At 46.4% G+C, this 21,563-nt stretch overlaps 1 protein-coding gene across 2 annotated transcripts in view; it reads right to left on the bottom strand.

Annotated features, from left to right (window-relative positions):
* Positions 1 to 20,801, bottom strand: part of UBE2Q2 (ubiquitin conjugating enzyme E2 Q2) — a 687,285-nt gene extending 666,484 nt beyond the window's left edge. The window contains exon 1 of one of the 2 annotated variants that reach the window (XM_086959354.1): positions 20,142 to 20,801. In XM_086959354.1, the coding sequence (XP_086815480.1) occupies positions 20,142 to 20,297 (156 nt within the window). In that variant the 5' untranslated portion in view covers positions 20,298 to 20,801. The remainder of the gene's footprint in view (positions 1 to 20,141) is intronic. The other variant, XM_086959353.1, reaches the window with a different exon arrangement.
* Positions 20,802 to 21,563: the final 762 nt, after the last annotated feature.

Genomic DNA, 21,563 nt, shown 5'->3' with positions numbered 1-21,563 from the left:
GCTTGCTCTAGACGCCGACATTACGGCTGAGGAGCTTACTACGGCACTATACGCTGTCAATTCCGACAAGGCTATGGGTCCTGACTGAGTCCCTGTTGAATTCCTGAAGGGCATGGGTTCCGATATTATTCCTCATCTACTAAATAGGTTTACAGAGAGCCTTGAACTCCGGGTCCTCCCGGTTGATCAAAGGCTAGCCTCCATAGCAGTCATCCTTAAACCCACCAAGCCTCCCACCGACTGCAGCTCCTATCAGCCTATCTCCTTGATCAGCGCGGGGGCCAAGGTCCTGGCTAAACTACTAGCGACTCGCCTTCTCCTAGTGCTCCTTTCCCTGATACATGACGACCAGTCTGTTTTTTTACCGGGCCGCAACACAGCGTTAAATCTCTGGCGAGTCCAGAATGTGATGAGTCGCAAGCCCATTCTGCAGCAAGATGCGGCAATCTTGTCCCTTGACTCTGCGATGGCGTTTGACTCGATCGAATGGCCCTATCTGTTCGAGGTCCTCCACCGCTTTGGTTTTGGTCCCCACTTTATTAGCTGGGTGCTCCTGCTGTATACGGATCTTCTGGGTCAAGTCCGAGTCAACAACTACACTTCCCGGAGATTTCCCCATCATCGGGGTACCAGACAGGGCTGCCCCCTATCCCCCCTGTTTGCCCTCACCCTCGAGCCCCAGGCTCATTGGGTCCGTACAGATGTCTCTATCAGAGGCTTACACTGGAATGAAGAAACGGTGGATAAGATCTCCCTTTATGCGGATGACATCCTGATATACATGTCGTCCCCACGCTCCTCCATCAACAGCCTATTCCACGTGCTCACCAACTTCGGGAAATACTCGAGATACGCTATAAATTGGACTAAATCGGTGTTGTATATGCTCCACGGTTCGCCGCCCCGCATGCCCCGAGGGTTCTCCATCACTATAGCCACGGAAGGCTTTATGTATCTTGGCGTCTAAGTTACTCCCGACTTTAAAAAGTTCTACGACCACAATTAGCTGGGCCCCCTGAGTAGGTTTCGCATTGATGTCACACACTGGCGGTCACTTCCGCTCTCTCTCCCAGGTCGGGCGGCACTGTTCAAGATGTTGGCGCTACTGCGCTTCCTGTATGTCTTGCAAAACTGCCCCTTCACAATACACGAGTCGTATTTCACAACGGTAGAACGTGAGCTCCGACTGCTGCTGTGGGATGGGGGTCCAGCTCGGATTGCTCTCTGCAAGTTGTTTCAGAGCTGGTATGATGGTGGCATCGCCCTGCCCATTCTCCGCCTTTATTATTGGGCGTCGCAGCTGGTGGCGGTCAACCACTGGGTACATGGCTCGCCCCTGAACCCGGCCTTCCTATTGGACAGATGTGAGACCGGGCGTGAGGGTTATTTGGGGCACTCTACAGTAGGCCTACCAGGAATAGATACGTTGGGCCTATGTCACATACAGTGGAAATTTGGCAAAGGGCTAATAGAAGACTGGGATGGGCTGACAGACTCACTAAGACCACGCCTCTGTGGCCCACACAACGTCTCGGATACCTCTGCTTCCTCCAGGGTTTCGACAGGTGGGATACAATTGGGATTTCTGAGGTGGGGGACCTGGTCCATAAGAGCAAATTGCTGACCTTTAGTGATCTCCGAGCTAAATATGACCTTGCACCCACTGAAATTTTTAGATACTTGCAAATCACACATGCCATCAGGGCCGCTATTCCGGATCTTACCTCCATACCCGAAACCTCCCCTCTGGAGGACAGATTGCTGTCGGAACCGCTTCTTGGAACGGCCATCTCCCTTACCTACCGTAAGCTCTGCAACAATCTTCCTGTCATTGCGGACCAGGTGGGAGGCAGACCTGGGCTCTTTTGATGAGGGGGAGTGGAGGTCGGCACTAATGTCACCAAGGGAATCAGCTATTTGTCACAGGTTTAGATTGATCCAACTGAAAGTGTTACACAGGGTGTATAGGTCAGCCCCTACCCTGGCTAAAATTGGGCGGCGCCCAGACGCTCTGTGCCTGCGTGGCTGTGGCCTTCCTGGCACCTTTTATCACATCCTATGGGAATGCCCAGTGGTCCAGCGGTTCTGGGGGGGTACGCTTAGCAAAATGAGCAGCTCCTTGGGTAAGCTGATCTCCGTGTCGCCTAGGGAGTGTGTCCTTAATATCTGGGGGGCCAACGATTTGAATGTCCAAGAGCTACAATGGGCGTCGCTAGGTTGTCTTCTCGCCAAACGTTCCATAGCGATGAAGTGGGGATCCCCAGACAGGCCATTGGTGGTGGGCTGGGTAGCGGAGCTGGATCGATGTAGGATTGCTGAAAAGACTGTATATAAGACAAGAGGTTGCCCAAAGATGTGGGACAGGAAATGGGGGCACTGGAATGCATATAGGGGCGAACTGTGGGACTCTCCTACAGTCGAACTGGCGCTGCCCTGTGTATGACCTGGGGGTGGTACTTCACGCTGAATAGTAAAAGGCTTGTTCCCAATGTGGTTTGCTGAACTTTGAGACGCGTATCATGGTCCTCTGATTTCGTTTTTACATTAGTGAAGTACTAAAGAGGCTGATGCATCGTCAGTCCGAGTTGGACCCCTGAGACGGACAGTATACTAAATGACTATGCTAGATTTGTGTTTTTTCCCCTTTTTCTTTTGTTACCCAAGTTCTGTTTTTGTTTGAAAACAAAAACGTGGTGCAGCTATCCTTTCTGTGTGCGGCGCAGGATTTGTATTGCTTTTCTGATCGATTTGTTCCTTGATACGCCGTCCGACCTCAGGGGTGTGGACTGAATGGCTGTGTACTGAATTCTAACCCATATATTGTGATATGCCTTATACCTGCCTGTGTACAGCTGTAAAAGAGGCCTACTTTTTTGATCATCACCACAATAAAAACTTGGAGTGTGATGATTCTTTGCTTTCAAAATAAAATGCTCATAAAAAATGAAAGCAGGGAAAAAACACATTTCGCTAAACTACTGTAAAATTTCAGGTACCATTTCTTTGCAGCATCATTTAGTAACGTGTTGATGCATGCTAGTATTTCCCAAAAATATTCATAATGGATCAGTGTAATCAGTTTCAATAAGATTATGGAAAACAACAAAAAAAAACAGCATTGGCAAAGCCAGTATGACTGAAATTGGTGGTCAGCTTTTTAGTTTTGTCAATGTATGAATTGTTTTGGCATGGTTTTTGTAAAACCGTATTAGTGTGGGAGCTGCCGGGACCGCACCATTATAACAAACACTGGCATAATCAAAAATTGTTTTTGGTCTCGAAAAGCACACACTGCTCCTAGAAAATATTTGTGAACTGCATGTTCGCATCCGCAAGTGTGCATGTGTAGATTCTCATGCGCAAATCTGAGTGTTGCAAGTTCACTTTCACTCCTAAGACTTTTTTCGCTAACTCTGGAAGAAGGTTTACGTTTGCCATTGTCAGGAGTAAATTTCCAACATTTCTCAGTATGGGAAAAGATTAGAGAAGAGTTGTTGAAAGTCCTTAAAAAATGCAAGTAAGTAGGTTTGCAAAGACAAAAGAGGCATTCTAACCCAGGAAAGATTGCTCACCACTACCTTTAGCCCCAGTATGTAAATCTGTGGAAACGTGGCAACATAAGGGGATTGCAAGTATTTAAACACTACTATAATATAAGCCCTGGCATAATCAGAGAGGCTATATCAAAGCTCTTATATAATGAGATTGCTGCCATAATTTGTTGCTGCACTTGATAGCACCGATGGGGACAAGTTGATTTTGTTACAGGACAAGTAGATTTATAAAGCATACTGATCAATAAACAAGTAGATATTTCATTGAAATCTACAACCCTGTTAGTATGTGCCCACATTAATGACAAACTAAAACTGAAGTAATCTGACCAATAATTACAAAGAGTGGCCACGTGGAGGAAATGAAACTCAGGGCGATCTACGCAATCCTCCATGGGTAAACACAGCACTGATTTATTCATTGAAACGTTCATGAAATCATGTGGATGGTTATAAGAAACTATACCAGAGCAGTTTCCTCAAAAACCAAACTAGAAAAGAGAAAGATTTACACTGAACGAACTCCGGGATAAGAAACAAGCATTTGCAATGCAATAGGTCTCGCATTAGTAAAGTTAGAGGTATTAGTATTGTAAATGACAAATTTATTTATGTTTTTGTTTTGAAAATAGCGAAATTAATAACTTTGTCATTAACAATGCCAATAGTGTTAACTTTTGCAAACGTGACACCTATAGCATTTGTAATGCAATATGTATTGTATTTACATGGCTTAGATGTATTAATATTAAAAACAACAATGGCTTGTATTTTTTTCAATAATTAATACGTAAATAAAAGTTATTGTAATTTATAATGGAAATAGCTTTAACTTTTGCAAATAACTTTTTGGAAGATTATGTTTAGTGTATTTTATTGTGATGAAAATACAAGAACAGAAGTGAAATATTAACATTTTTTTGTGACATTTGTAATAAAGTTTGAAACATTAAGAGAACATATTTGAATCAGTTGTTGAATGGTTGCACAGATTGATGCTGTGGTGGCTCTGAATGATGTTGTGGCGGCGACGAGTGATGCTGTGGCGTTCAGTGATGCTGTGGCATTCAGTGATGCTGTGGCATTCAGTGATGCTGTGGCATTCAGTGATGCTGTGGCATTCAGTGATGCTGTGGCATTCAGTGATGCTGTGGTAGCGCATAGTGATGTTGTGGTGCCCCTGAGTGATGCTGTGGTGATGCGATAGATAGAGGGAGGGCGATAGATAGATAGAGGCAGGGCAAAAGATAGAGGCAGGGCAAAAGATAGAGGCAGGGCAAAAGATAGAGGCAGGGCAAAAGATAGAGGCAGGGCAAAAGATAGAGGCAGGGCAAGAGGGCGAGGGATGGAGTGTGGGGCGGGGGAGGGATGGAGTGTGGGGCGGGGGAGGGATGGAGTGTGGGGCGGGGGAGGGATGGAGTGTGGGGCGGGGGAGGGATGGGGAGTGGGGCGGGGGAGGGATGGGGAGTGGGGCGGGGGAGGGATGGGGAGTGGGGCGGGGGAGGGATGGGGAGTGGGGCGGGGGAGGGATGGGGAGTGGGGCGGGGGAGGGATGGGGTGTGGGGCAGGGGAGGGATGGGGTGTGGGGCAGGGGAGGGATGGGGTGTGGGGCAGGGGAGGGATGGGGTGTGGGGCAGGGGAGGGATGGGGTGTGGGGCAGGGGAGGGATGGGGTGTGGGGCAGGGGAGGGATGGAGTGTGGGGCAGGGGAGGGATGGAGTGTGGGGCAGGGGAGGGATGGAGTGTGGGGCAGGGGAGGGATGGAGTGTGGGGCAGGGGAGGGATGGAGTGTGGGGCAGGGGAGGGATGGAGTATGGGGCAGGGGAGGGATGGAGTGTGGGGCAGGGGAGGGATGGAGTGTGGGGCAGGGGAGGGATGGAGTGTGGGGCAGGGGAGGGATGGAGTGTGGGGCAGGGGAGGGATGGAGTGTGGGGCAGGGGAGGGATGGAGTGTGGGGCAGGGGAGGGATGGAGTGTGGGGCGGGGAGGGATGGAGTGTGGGGCGGGGAGGTAATGGATGGAGTCGGGGGAATGGATGGATGGATGGATGGATGGAGTACAGGGATGGATGGATGGAGTGCGGGACTGATGGGGGGGATGGAGTGGGGGATGGATGGATGGAGTAGGGGGATGGATGGAGTGGGGGAATGGAAGGATGGATTGGGATGGATGTAAATGGGTGGATGGATTGGGATGGATGGATGGATGGAGTGGGACGGATGGATGGAGTGGGGGGATGGATGGATGGAGTGGGGGGATGGATGGATGGAGTGGGGGGATGGATGGATGGAGAGGGGGATGGATGGATGGAGTGGGGGATGGATGGATGGAGTGGGGGATGGATGGATGGAGTGGGGGATGGATGGAGTGGGGGATGGATGGAGTGGGGGGATGGATGGATGGAGTGGGAGGGATGGATGGATGGGGAGTGGGAGGGAGGGAGGGATGGGGAGTGGGGCGGGGGAGGGATGGGGAGTGGGGCGGGGGAGGGATGGGGAGTGGGGCGGGGGAGGGATGGGGAGTGGGGCGGGGGAGGGATGGGGAGTGGGGCGGGGGAGGGATGGGGTGTGGGGCAGGGGAGGGATGGGGTGTGGGGCAGGGGAGGGATGGGGTGTGGGGCAGGGGAGGGATGGGGTGTGGGGCAGGGGAGGGATGGGGTGTGGGGCAGGGGAGGGATGGGGTGTGGGGCAGGGGAGGGATGGGGTGTGGGGCAGGGGAGGGATGGGGTGTGGGGCAGGGGAGGGATGGGGTGTGGGGCAGGGGAGGGATGGGGTGTGGGGCAGGGGAGGGATGGAGTGTGGGGCAGGGGAGGGATGGAGTGTGGGGCAGGGGAGGGATGGAGTGTGGGGCAGGGGAGGGATGGAGTGTGGGGCAGGGGAGGGATGGAGTGTGGGGCAGGGGAGGGATGGAGTGTGGGGCAGGGGAGGGATGGAGTGTGGGGCAGGGGAGGGATGGAGTGTGGGGCGGGGAGGGATGGAGTGTGGGGCGGGGAGGTAATGGATGGAGTCGGGGGAATGGATGGATGGATGGATGGAGTACAGGGATGGATGGATGGAGTGCGGGACTGATGGGGGGGATGGAGTGGGGGATGGATGGATGGAGTAGGGGGATGGATGGAGTGGGGGAATGGAAGGATGGATTGGGATGGATGGATGTAAATGGGTGGATGGATTGGGATGGATGGATGGATGGAGTGGGACGGATGGATGGAGTGGGGGGATGGATGGATGGAGTGGGGGGATGGATGGATGGAGAGGGGGATGGATGGATGGAGTGGGGGATGGATGGATGGAGTGGGGGATGGATGGATGGAGTGGGGGATGGATGGATGGAGTGGGAGGGATGGATGGATGGAGTGGGAGGGATGGATGGATGGAGTGGGAGGGATGGAGTGGGAGGGATGGATGGAGTGGGATGGATGGATGGAGTGGGATGGATGGATGATGGATGAGTGGGGGGGATAGATGGATGGATGAGTGGGGGGGATAGATGGATGGATGAGTGGGGGGATAGATGGATGGATGGATGGAGTGGGGGAGCCGAAGGCAAGAAAAACGAGTAAAATCAGGGAAGCAGAGAGAAAAGAGGATGGGGAACGATAGATAGCGGGTCATAACTCAGACAATTCTTATTAAAAATTAAGGTATGATATCTAATAGTAAGTCTGCTGTATGTTGATACGTGATCAGTAATGACATCCAGCTATGTCATCATATCTGAGAATTTTAGATGATAACACTCAATGTAAGTAAATAAGGCACATTAAGTAAAGGTAAATACTTTGCTGCACAGAGAATATGGCCCCTCACACCCCAGGAAATTGGCAGGACAGCAGATTACACCAAAGCTGCAGAAAAATCGCATATCGTGAGCGAGCAATCTTGTGGCATTCAAATTTTAAAACAAGTGAAATCACACAGCACGTACTTATATGGCGCAACGTTCTGTTATATGCAACGGTTGGATGACCAGCGTAATCTGTCCAATAGGATAAGGGAGAGCGAACACTATTGTGGTCGAAATACAGTGCAGCATAGGCGAGGGAGCTCTTCAAAACAAGGTGTGTAGCACTTACTTATAGGGCGGCAGCGTTGTGCCGTGTGCACTAAGTAATGGACCAGCTGTATCTGCCCAAATTAAGTAAAGGAATACCAAAAAGGAAGGATCAGCGAACACATTTTGCTGTCAAAACCGCACGCAGTTATGTAATGTAGAATAGGCTTGGCCACTTACTTGTGTAAATCTGCGACCGCGCCACGTCTGGAAATGCCCTCCCGGTCTGGGTATGGACGATAAACTAAGCCCGTGATTAAGTAACCAAGTGCTGGCTCCCGTGTAATTAATTAGGACTACTTGTCATATTGCAATGCTCGCTAAACCGTTCTTTTGGTGCCGTAGACATAGAAGAGGTATTTCTGCCGATAAGTTAATGATACACTCAATGTAAGTAAATAAGGCACATTAAGTAAAGGTAATTACTTTCCAACCATAGCTATTGACTTTGCCCGTGCTGTTTGCCAAAGCTGTGAAGCGCTGGACTAAATAGAAAAAAGAAAACAAGCTCTTGGCATTGCTGTGGGGGGGTGGGGGGGGGGAGGAGAAATGCGAGACAAGGCCTGGCGGCTGTGAAGTGTGAAGCAGTGGGCGGGGAGCCCTTTGAAGTGAAGCTCTCTGAGGCAGGCGGCTCGGGAGCGAGGGAAAAGCGCGTGCTTGTGTTCACTTTTAACTGTCGGAAATCCGCCCGATAGTTTGAGAACTTATTTTGCCCACTAAAATTCTCCCCATCCATTCTTTGCGGATTAGGATAGGCGAGCCCTAAAAAGAAGCTAAGCTTTCTATCTGATAAAACGGCACCAATTGAGGTGGGAAAAAATACTTTGCCGCAAAGTTATTTACTAATTAGTTCTATGCCTGCCAATCCCAGAACTCGTTAAAATGTCTTATTACTAGCATGTTAATGAATACTTTAGCACCCGAAGGGCCACGATCTTGAAGCTGACAATGTAAAAGTAGATGATGTAAAGTGTCTGGGGCTGTACTGGCACTCTCTGTTTTGCAACGATGTAACGAGGGCGGTGTAGTGAAGGGAGATGTCATGGTGTGCAGCTAGGTAGATATGCGACCTACCACTTTGTCACATGTAACTGATTCTGCACCCAGGTCCCTCACGTGGGTGTGTGAGAGTGAAAACGACCACTTCCTCTGACTTTAACTGCGATTACTGTTTTTTTCTGTCTGGCCTGGAAGGTCGGGGAGATTGTGGGCGGCTCTGTCCATGAATGCTCTTCATCTAACTGCTGCAGCACACTTCCTTCTGTGATTGGTAGCGGGAAGAAGAGTGCCCAGACCCTCATCCAGTAGAAGATTGCTTAGTAGCTAGGGTAGTGAAAGTGGCAGGAGCCGCTGCAACCTGGCCACCGCCTTGACACTTTGCATGGTTGCATGACTCATACATGCAGCAGTAGGGGGTGCAGTAAAGGTTATACTTGGGACTTCTTGCTTCCCAGTTAGTGGCTCTGGCATCGGTCACTTGAGTATTAATTAGTGTACATCAGCAGTTAGTAGGCACCACCAGCACGTTTTTTGGAACTCGGATGCTCAAATGTTTGTTGGTGTTTGTGCTCTGCAATGCTGTTGTGTTTATATCCCCCTCTGATGCATGTATATTCGCAGCACCTCCTCCTGTAACTTTTACCACACTTGGTGAGTGGTTGTTTAGATTTTTTTTTTTTTTAACACAAACGCGGCTGCTTCAAAGTGCACTTCTAAGCTGGACAGGGAGCCAAAAATGACCAAGCATCCTGAAAGTGTGTTTTCGGAAGTGCAGGTTTTGAAGATAGCTCCCTCCCTTCACACCCACCAGCTGAACAACACAGTTACCTAGAAAACATATGTGTGGAACAAGGCCAAATACAGCATTTGTCAGCTCTTCACATGCTTGCCTTCACAAGAACATCCATGAATATTTGAATGTGCTGTGCATCAGCAGGCCAGGCATGCCATACTGGCACAGTTTCCACTGCCATCTATTACATCAAGTTTGCTTTTGCATCTTTTCATTTACAATATAAAAGATTATGTGATCTCTTTCCATATCACCCAACCTTAGATGTTTTGTCGGAAATGATTACTCTTTACCTGTAAAAGGAGTACTTAATCATTGCATCCACAACAATGACAACAAGACCTAAAAATACATAATGGGGAGAGGAGTTTGCCTAACGGCTAGGGTTGTCTACCTCGAATCTGGGGAACTGGTTTCAAATCTCAGCAATGACGCTCAACAGCCTGTGATATTGGGCAAATCACGTAATCTCTCAGTGCCTAATATTCAGGTCAAGTTCGCACTATATAAAACTCTGTTTAAAAAAAATGATATTGATATATATATATATATATATATATATATATATATATATATATATATATATAACTCCACGTTGCCTCACAAGGAGCCCTTGCGAGGCAGCGTGGAGTTGGTGATTAATGTGTGGGAGGCCGACCTGCTTGCCCCCTTGAGAAAAGAAAGGATTTCTCCCTGTATGGAAAGTAAGGGATGCAGACGGAAGGATTTCCTATATTGCTGGCTGATGTGGCTTAAGAAGAGTAAGTGGAGATTTAAAAACGGAAAGTGCATTTGGGGCACAATGGACTGTTTTTGCAGAACGGAAACAACGTGAATTGTAAGGAAGGTTTTTTAGCGCAGAATACAGAGATGACACTCATTGAATTACGCTATTCTCCATTCATTTAAGTTGTTTTACTAGTTCCTTTGCACACTCTGAAGATAAATACGGCCTGCGTTTGAAAGTCACGTGGGCAATTTCAAATACAGATAAACTTTCCTGTGATAAAGGCTTGTCAGAGCAGAAACGTTGGGACAGTGAGCCTCTTGCCTCTGCATATCCGCAGGAGTTAAACAATTTTTAAGCTGACAGCAGGAGTCGGTGTACTACTTTCAAGATAAAGGAGAACTTATGATATATATATATATATATATATATCACGAAAAGTCCTTCTAAGTGTCGCCACGTAGTCACTCACGCGCTGCGCACATCAATCAGGACACGGACCCATATTAAGGTGCTAATTATTTTTGTTTACTCCCCGAGTCAAAGGCGCGTTTCGCAGCCTCTCGCCGCTTGTTCACTTGACAAGTATAGATATACACATGCACACACATATATACCTGGGTGCACAGAGGTTACAGGATTGTGCTTTAGGGAGAAGAAGGCCTCCCTTTCCTTAAAAACAGGCAGTGAGAGAACAACGCAGAGGTATGGCTAGCCTTAAAGAGCATACAAACACACATGTAAAAGTGGTACAGAAGACAAAAAAAAAGAGTGCAGTGAAGGTGTAGGATCTAAATATAGACGACGAGGAAAGGAGGGACGCTTTTCTCGCAGACTCTAGGGCCAGGAGCGAACGCTGAAATATAAGCGTTTGGGGCAATGGTTCAGAACAGATTTTCGGTATTGAATTATCCAGATATGTAATATATTCTCCGTTTGGGAGGCAGGGCCACTCTCTGCAGACGGCGCTGTGCGGGCTTTGATATCTGTCTGCCGCCCTGGGGTACCAGGCATTGTGTTCTCACAAAGGCCCGCATCTTTTGATGCCGCGCATCCACAGATCTCCCCCGCAGCCCCGCAAAAGCCTCAGCATCCTTACCAGCCCCCGAGCGCAGGGAGTCTACCCGGCCCACGCTTCTTCCACCTGCTGCCTGTGTAGAGGCAAATATGGAACAAGTGATGTGCATCCCCCAATAGCCCGCTGCCTCGAGTGCTCAGGGACACAAGCGGCCATTACAAAAAGTAAACAGCAATCCGGACACCCACCTGAAAGAAGCATTTTGAGGGACAACGGCGTCGATCTGAGAGGACGATGCGGTGAGTGAATCGATCCGACTGAGCAGGGAGGGGCCGACATCGGAGTCCCTGGGTCGGCATCTGCAGCAGGCCGCGGTCCACAGCAGGAATGTGCGGGAGTGAACTGGGAGCTCTCTCCCCATAGAAAAAAATACAGCAGCTGGGAAGCAGGCAGCCCGAGGAGGTGAGGCTGCAGTAGCCAGTGCGAACAAGAGACGGTCGTCTCGAGGCTGCGTCCGGTGAACTTGGGACCGCAAGGGAGAGGAGTGTGCACCGAGAGCAGCCGGGTGAAACTTCAGCGGCAGATCGTGACTGCAGGGAAACAAACAAGTCAAAACGAAACTTAAGAGCCGCGCGCGTGAGCTTCTACCGTAGACAGCTCACGTCGCGCGGCTCTTAGGTTTCGGTTTCCCAGGCGCATGGCAGAGTCGCACTCGCACACATTCACAGCAAACAGCCAGCAGCACAAGCACGCTCACGAGGCCAAATCCGAGACGGAAAATGCGCGCGTCCGACTTGTGTCCACATATTCAATAAGCAAATAGGTATACTAAAGTATACAAGAGGTCCATCGCTACGCTCGACCTAAAAAGGCTTTGCCTATCTAAACTCTGCAAATATTCAAAGATGTGTCAGAGATCTGGAATATTTAGAGTTCAATACAAAGCATATCCTTGATAGAAGACAAACCATGACTTAACAGGACCCCAGACAAACAGAATAGCTATTTTAGCTCGGACATAAAAGTGCTGAATTATTTTTGCCTTCATTACAAGGCAGCTAATGGGACAAGTTATAGGTTTAGCATTTGATAAAGGTGTTATCAGTAGGAGCTTTAAAAAGATTTGTGGGGAGGAACGAGGGCAGGGTTCAGAAATGTAGTGCGGATGACGGACCAAAGTGATATGTACACTATAATTCAACGCATATGTTCAAAGAAAGAAGGTCAAAGTATTGCTGTAACTGATGGACACATACCCGAAGGATGATAAAGAAGGTGAAACAATATCACAGGTTATATGTGGTCAGAGCTCAAGGAGTGGAAAGCACAGAAGAAGGTCTAGCTGAAAACAGTTCACCTATACTAGCATGTGTACAGAAACATACCCGACCTTTGTTTGCCAGAACAAGTACGGATGGTATGAGGATAAATGAAGTGAAAATTTTGAATAAATGTAAGGTGGTGTTTAACAGCAAAGTCTGGATGATCAAATAACATTCACAAAACTGTGATGAAGAACGGGACAATCTCAGTCAAGCGCAATTTAAGAAGGTGGAAATGAAGAGGCGGCAATGTTGAAGGAGATGGTGAAGAATGGCATAATTGAAGCCTCAGAGTGACTTTCACCAACAATAAGCGCAAAGAAGGTGAATAAATGATTACGTTCCGGTATGGATATGAGCAGTCTCAAGCAAAACAGACACAGGTTGCTTTTCACTCCAAAAAATAAGACAATATAATTGTATTAGTAAATGGAACAAAGTGTTTTCCATGAGCCTATCTCCAGTTTATGTTTGACAAGATTTTTTTACAGCAGTCTCTCAAAGCATATACCTCTTGTCACCATAGATGGTGCTTTCTAGTTTGCTGTCTGGACAGCCAGTGAGTATTTAGGATATTCCATTTCTTTTTCAAGAGCAGGACCTAAACTACTAAAGATCAATTAACACTGTTAATGGACCCAATTAAATATTATGCAAAATTTATGAAAACTCTGCTGAGAAAAAAATGAAATCTTTAATGCAGGTGTTGAGAAAGATCTTCAAGTCGAGATAGTGACAAGCAGTAGATTTTATGACAGTTAATACGGCTCTTAAGTCTGAAGATTGTGAGCCCATTTGATGATAAACAAAACAGCATATTTACTTTCAAAGCCAATGATCAGGAATTGGGTGTGGTATTGTCAAAGGTTAACAGTGGTCAGGAAAAAACAGTAACATTTGCTTCCAGGTCATTAAATACAAGTTATCGGGAGTGTGGGGGGGAATAGGGAGTCGTTGCTGTGACTTAAGTGCAAATCATTTCCACACTTAATTGTGTGTGTGAGGGGGGAGATACAATTTAAGGCGAGGATGGATCATAAACCTCTTATTGTGGTTTTGCAACCAGAAAGGATTGTTAAAAAGGTACTGGGTTGCAAGAGTACATATAAATGGTAAAGCATGTGCCTGATTGATACAAATAAACAGACTGTAATGAATGGATACTTGGGGGGTGGGGGTTATATAACCACTTTTCTGTGGTATGAATTGATTTTTTCCATAAGGGTAATGTGGTTTAAAATCATGTACATGGTTTATGTATGCAGAAGTCTCAATTGTTGTCTAGTAGAAGCTGCAGTGTGTGCCCGAAATGTCTGTTGTGGTTGGGGTTATCCGCTTATTAAGTAAGCAATTAATTTGTGAACTAGTTAGATTCTTAACTTAAGATATATTGAGCACTAAGTTTCCCTATTAACCTACTTTATATTTATAAATTGGTTATCGTTGTGGGCGACAGGTTTTAAAATGGCAGATGAACATATAGTAAAAATTTGAGGATTTCCATGCTCCTGCATGCAGGAGGAAGTGCTGGATTTTTTTTCCGGTGCATATGTTTCACTAGACCCATAGAAACAAGGTTATTATGGCATGAAAACTATATTTAATTTGGTAGAAATTCACGCTCGTTCAGAGTTGTCTTAATTAGCTTTTGCACTTGCAATTATTAACGCTAACAATCCTGTTTAATTATTAAATTGGGGTGGGATCCAGCATTTTGAGTGTTAGATGGTTTTAATTGATGCCGTTGGTTTATGCAATTGGAAACTGCTTAATGCGCAACATTCCGACTACTGAATGCAGGTAAAGTGGGTGTATTGAATTGCATGTGACATTTGATCGAGAAAAACTACTTGGCGCAAGTTTTTAATTTTGGGAGATGGCAATATGTTGTTATGCATATCACATATATAGGACTGGCTCACATCGTGGTGGTATGGGAGTAGTTCAATGGCAAAAAATTGTAGATGTGTTGGGCCTATGAACATTTCCTAGGTGTGTGGATATTGGAATCTGCGTTTTATTGTAATCAGGTTTAAGATATTTATTTTTTGTATGTTAATAGAATGCAGCATAACTGGTAATCTCAATGGAATTCATTGCATCATTTCCAAAGAGGGATGTCCTACTGGAGAGGCTTTTGTCGAGTTCGAGATGGCAGAAGACTTGAAAAAAGCACTGACTAAAGACCGTAAATACATGGAAAATAGTTATGTATGAGGTGGGTTTTTTTCCAGGTTATTGAAGTTTGGCCTCTTTACTAAACGTAATCAGTATAATTTTTTATTCAATGCTTCCAGGCCCTGCGAATGGATCCTAGTTTTTTTAGCAATGGTTTTCTTCTGATTATTTTGTCATCCTAGCAGCATATTTGGTGTTACTTTTTTGGATTTTCGCTATCTTTACATTTTTTGTATTGCTGTATTGATGGTACGTTGAGATGCAATGAGTGTTGACTCTATTTAGGTCTTTCCTAGATGTCTAATTGTGATAGACCACTCCATTACTTTGCAGACGGTCCCCCGCAGTTTATAATTGGTTGACTTGTTCACTTGAGAAGCGTGGCTCAGTGGTTAGAGGCGGCAGACCCGGAAGCTGAGATCGGCCGTGGACCAGGGTTCGATTCCCCGCCTCGGCGGGTATCGGGCTCAAAATTCCACAGAGTCGACAATTCTCGCTCCGGTGCCTACTCGACTCACGGGGTCACACTCTGCGACTCTGGGCAATAGCTTGCTTAATCTCCACTACGGCCCCTCGCGGCGGGATGCCTGGCTTTCACCTTGTGGATACCTGGCCGGGATATCTCACAGGGGAATACCAGGACGGGTTCCCTAAGCAAGCGCCTTGGAACCCCTGGGTTAAAGTGCACTATATAAATCGAAACACATTTACATTTACATTCACTTGTTTGCTTGCTTATTTGACCACTTCCCCCGCACATTCTCGTGTCCTTTTTATTGTGTGACTTGTGTTTTTCTTGTTTGTTGTTTTGCACAGCTTTTTAGGTCGAGCCTCTTCCCCCCACCCCACCTCCCTAATCAACCCCAGCCAGACTGTCTCGCAGCCAAACATGCTTTATTTAATCACTCTACAGAGTGCATCTTTTTGTTTCCCCACCTGCAAGCACTTCTCCTTTCATTCTTTTTTTTTTTGCATTTTTATATAGCGCAAATCAAGGTATCAACGCGCTTTACATAAGCACTAGTTCCATAACAGAAATTTGCCTTGTGGAGGATAATGTGCTGCATGGCTAAACACTTATACGGTCCCAAAGGCGAGACCTATTGGCTATGCCAATGCTTGTTTTCTTTAGTCTCTTAAATGTATTTAAAATATGGCGGTTTTAACTTGCAAATAGACCTAGTTAATCTGAATCTTTTTCTGTAGCTCTCAGATATGAAGACCTCAAACATGGGGTGAACAAATAATAATCCCTAAAGTAATAATTTCACAATAGGTGGACGTCAAGATTAATACTTAATCAGCTGTAATGTTTGTGTTTTTTCTACTGCAGATCCTTATTGAAGAAAATGTTAATTAATCCAGATTAGCCATCTCTTTTCAGTTAAGAGCTCTGGGGTACGGTGATGTCCTGCGTAACGATCACCTCTCCTTTCAGACTAATCAATTGTGGTAGGGCTTGCTCACAGATATGGAGGTTCAATTGTGGTGTAAATGGTTTGATAAGAATGATGTTTAACTACCAGAGTGTTACATTATCTAAGCATGACAAAAACAGTTTTAACTTTGGACGAACCTCGATATAATGGGGAGATGTGGCAATCTTCACTAGGTATTTACTATACCTTGAGAATAGGGTACTATACCTAGATTGTACATGTACAATTGAATAGCTGCAAACTGAAGAACAAAACACTAACATGCATTACAATGTATTAAAAGAAACACAGGTTTCCGAATTGAAATAATGAGAAGGTATAATAATTTCACTCCGAGTTGTTTTCTATATCCGAGATCTGTCTTCATTGATTTCATTGTTACAAAATCTATGATTTAACAGAATGTAATGAATTGTGGAATGTTAATTTTATAATAACTTTTCTATGTCTTGCACTCTCACGTCCTGTGGGAGTTGCTTTAAAAGACTCATGAAACAAACCATGGTCATGTGACCAAGACTCCATGTGATGTCGAAACCAGTCTTCTGTGTGACAAATAAACACTTTCCTTTATTTTGAACCGGAGTGGCTCTCTATCCTACCTGAAGTGCTGCAATTTCTCATTTACACAGATTATATATATATATATATATATATATACACACACACACATATACACACACACTTTATGTCACTGCATACTTTTCATACAAGTTATTTCATTGGATGCTTATGGGCATCTGTTTACTTTATCAATCACAATATGTAAATATGATCATACCAATTTTATCTATAAGTCACTCACTATTAAAACATGGAGGATAACAAAAATAAAATATTAAAAATTAAAATAACTTAATAATAAAAATAACCCGGTATTTGGAAAGCGCAAACTAATCACCCATAAGGGTCTCAAGGTGCTGGAGGCCGTCGAGGAGATTAATCTAGCTATTGCCCAGAGTAACATGGTGCTGGGGCTGAGCTGCCACTGGTGCCGGGAATCGAACTGTGAGCCCAGTGCTCCGGTGTAGTCGCCCTGGTCGCAGCGCCACACCTCTCCCCTTATAAAAATTATAAAAATACACAAATAAATTAACTTTTACGTACAGCAACATCTCAAATATTAAACTACCTATCCATACTTGCACATATGGAACTTTAAGCAATACAAATGTAAATGTCTTTATTATTTTCCTTATAACCTTTCCGGAATAAATGCCTTCAACTCTAGGTCTCATCCTATACCTCTCTCAATATCCTCTACCTCCAGTCTGACTCGCCCCAGACCTCAGTCTACTACTATGATCTCCCTTATCACCCTTTCTAGACTCTTCTTTCCTTGGCTCACCCCAAACCTCATTTTACTACTATGATATCCAAAATAACACCTCGTAGACTCTTCCCGTGTATATCCCTACACTGACTCATCCAAACCTCATTTTACTACTGACATCCCTAATAACGCTTTATAGACTCTTCCGTCCCTTATCTCTCATTTGACTCTTCCCAAACTTTATTTGACTAATATGAACTACAAAATAACACTATCTATATGCTTCCCTCCCAGTCGACGTAATTTTGTCAAGGCATGAAATAATTTTCGGAAAACGTTATGGCTCCTGTCAGATCAACTGAGTTTTCAAAAAACTGCAGATCGCTTTTTCAAAAAAATACATTGAAACAAAGGGAACATGACAATCTGTACTACACCAATGCTATGGCCCAAAATGTACTCCAGAAACTAATTTGAAGATGAAGAGATATTTTATTTAGGTTAATCACGGAGAGGAACTTTAGAATTCTGTGCAAAACTCTAGAGCCCCAACACAAGGTGCGATTCATTCTAAATAATACTTTCAACACAACTAAATAGGACAATGACATCACAACGGCTTATCTTCGGACATGAAGGATGGAGAGCCATATAGAAATTAATTGCAGAAACAAAAGGGCCCAAGCCAAACCAACCTATCTTACTGACTAATGTATCTTAATGAAACTCAACTCACACAAGGGAGGGCGGGGGAGAGAAAGAATGAATAACTTAAATGTTATTATCTATATGGACCATTATAACTTAGATGAGAACTGAGAGCCCACTAGGGGCCACTGTTGGATATTACTGGTTGAGGTGTCATACAAGATCTGGAATAACAAAGTTTGTTTAAAAAACAAAATCTGTTATTTTTGTCTTAGCCACTCATGCTGGAAGTTCACCCTTAACAATAAGTATTCATAACAATTAATGTGCTAAAACAGATAACCTTCTCTAGTACTATAAAAACTATCACTATGGGCCCACTCTAGAAATAAAAGACGAGGCCTTGCACCAAAGTCTTGTAGCTCAAATCCCATTTTGCCCTCAACCAGGCTTGATTACCTTCAAATGGGCACAAGTGTGATAAATCAAATCTATCACAAATGTGATTGTACATACAGAGGGTGTCCAATACTTGCACTGTCTTCCAGTGTCAGGCAGAGTTTCAGAGTCCTGCCTTATGACCAACCAACTACTGTCCGGAGGGTTCTGTTCAACGATCACCACTGTAAGCTTATTAACACAACATCGTCAAGTCAAGTCAAGAGATTTATATAGCGCGCTACATACCCAGAGGGTCTCAAGGCGCTTGAGGAAGGGAGGGGAATTACTTCTCGAATATCCATGTTTTAAGTTGCTTTCTGAATGCTAGGTGGTTCTGAGTAAGGCGAAGGTGAGTGGGAAGTGAGTTCCAGGTTTTAGCTGCCAGGTAGGAGAAGGATCTCCCTCCCATGGTGGTTTTGTTGATGCGAGGTACAGTGGCAAGGGCTTGGTTTGAGGATCGTAGCTGGCGGGAGGGGGTGTAGAAGGACAGTCGTGTGTTGAGGCATTCGGGTCCAATTTCGTAAAGTGCTTTGTGTGCGTGGGTTAGAAGACGGAAAGTAATCCTCTTATTGATGGGGAGCCAGTGGAGGTTTTTCAGGTGCCCAGAGATGTGTTCTTTACGCGGGATGTCTAATATGAGCCTGGCTGAAAAGTTCTGGATGCGTTGGAGTTTTTTCTGGAGTTTTGCGGTGGTACCGGCGTATAGGGTGTTTCCGTAGTCCAGGCGGCTCGTGACCAGTGTGTGGGTGACTGTTTTTCTAGTACCATAGCTCCCAAGTGCATCACACTTATATAATAAGTTTGGGCAGCATTTCACTCTTGCCTTAGTTGCAATACCATGTAATGCAGAGGCATTTATTCTACCAAAGTGTTGCTTTAATCAAAAGCAGGCCAATTTTAAACTTCTTCGTCAAGTTCAACCAAAGCTTCAACGCCACTGGACTCTGGTAAATACACCTTCAAAAAATGGTCTTGAGCTACAATTTCCGATGCAAGAAAACTGTGGCCACTCACACTACTACTATGCTGGCACTACGCCTCTGCCCGTTCCCACAGCCCTGTTTTTATCCCCATCCTCTTGCCCCTAAACGGCCAACGCCACCTTCTCGAAATGTGGCCTGTTTATGTGGTACCTAGAGAACAGCTGCCCCCACCCCCCTCCTTCCAGGTCCTAAGTACTGATGGAGGAAGTATGGGGCGCTCTGGTGCTTCGTAACCCGCTTTGTGAGCGCCCCGTCCCCCAGAGGCATTGTTTACATTCTGTCGGGCCTGGCATAGGCTGTGAAGGCGGCTACGCACTTACATTGCATAGAGACACGGAAGCCCCTTTTCTATCCTCATAACTGCGACCCTCGGAGAGACACTAACCTGCCCGGCCGTCAGCCACCGGACCTATTCAAGGCAGGACCGGCTGTTGTTGACTCTACTCCCTTTCATCAGTCGTCTGCCAGGACACTTACCTCGAGGGTGAATTACACTGTAGGACACCCAGGGGGGGCACCTCCCAAGTCTCCCCACCCCCGCAACCTTTAGTGTTATGATGAATGTTGACCGGACTGTTTCCTCTCCCCGTGGGCACACACTCTCCCTTTGCTTACAGTCCCCCAACCCTTGTGCACTTGGGTCCACACAATATTGCAATGCACGGTCAGCTGGCGGCTGTCCCATGTCCCCGCACCCCGGTTCCCCATCACTCACCGTGATGTTACAGTGGATGGTCAGCGGGCTGTTGCCCAGGATGAACTGGCAGTGCAACTCGTCCAGTTTCCAGTTCACAATCCGGAACCGCTCGTGGTTTTTGTCAAAAATGGACTCGAGAAACTTCAGCTCTGCCTTGAGCCCCGACACGGACATCTTAACATCATTTCCGAGAGGGGAGGCGCTGACAGACCCGACACCCCCCCGCTCCGCACCGGAAGATGGCGGGCGGCAGCTGCGGGTCTTTGTAGCCCAGCTCGGGACAGGCGATGGAGACGAGGAGCCCAGCGTCGAGCGGCGCGAGCCGGGCGGAAACGTGTCACCGCCGCCCTGTGACACCGCCAGGGCTGCCTCGGCTTTGTACGGGGCCTAGAAGTGCGCGGACGCAGCTCTGGTAGGGCGCAGGCTAACACAACACACGGGGGCCTCGGCTGCGTACACAGAGCCCGCCCCGTGACACCGAGGGCTGGCTGAGCACAGGGCCTGAGCGCAACGCCGCTGAGATGCGCAGCACACAAAGGTCTGAGGGCACCGACACGGGACCAACAACACCCGGGCTTGTGTAGCGCTGCACGCAGAGCCCGCCCCGTCACACGGGGCCTGCTAGGGGGTGGGGGCTCGGAGGGGCGGCTGTGGACGGGGGCGTGAGAACACAGGCACAGATCTAGCGCAACACACGGGGACCTGGCTCGCACAGGCTCGGGCTAGCACGTACATGCCTGTCCTGCTTTTGAGAGGGTGGTTTAAATTATTGCTGATATTATTTCACTTTTGCTTTACTTTCTCTCTGAGGTCAAGTAAATAAAAAAACACATTCTCACTCTTAATTTTTTTTAAAAGACATTCTCACTATTTCTGTCTTTAACTCTCATGCATCAGGAACTACTCTAGAAGTTGAAGTAACCTAATTCTACGTAGGACAGGCCTGTGTTGAATACACAAGCAATACAGAGCGTACCCCCTGACGAGGTGCTGCCTATGTACCTAAGGGAAGACTATTTCTAGCCCTCAAGCACTCCATCACCATAGGATATTCAGTATATGGGATGTGTAGATAATTAGTTTGAAGGCATTGGTTTAACAAACGTGTATACAACCTCATATACATTATGCAGATGCTTGAGGGAAAGATATGTGGAGGTAAGTCTTTATGATACCTTTTCATGAAATAGTTGTGATTGATCTTTAATCGACGTCTTGTTTAGGTAACAATATGTAAGATGCCTATGTAAGTGAAAGTTTCCATTGACTCATTTTTTGAAGACTTAGAATTTACATGATCTGCGTTTGTGTGAAGGATTCTAGAAATGACACAGTGGAGTAGTATGACTTCTCAGTTCCTTCGTTTTGAAACGGGAGCATTGCAAATAGACGGTGAAGGTTGGCAGCAGGGGAGGTGTGGATTGTGTGGGTGCGCTGTAC

This window comes from Lissotriton vulgaris, chromosome 2_2 (genome assembly GCF_964263255.1).
Source record: "Lissotriton vulgaris chromosome 2_2, aLisVul1.2, whole genome shotgun sequence".
Classification (NCBI taxonomy): Eukaryota; Metazoa; Chordata; class Amphibia; order Caudata; family Salamandridae; genus Lissotriton; species Lissotriton vulgaris.
Note: the sequence above shows the minus strand (reverse complement) of the source record. Positions and strands in the feature narration are given on the sequence as shown.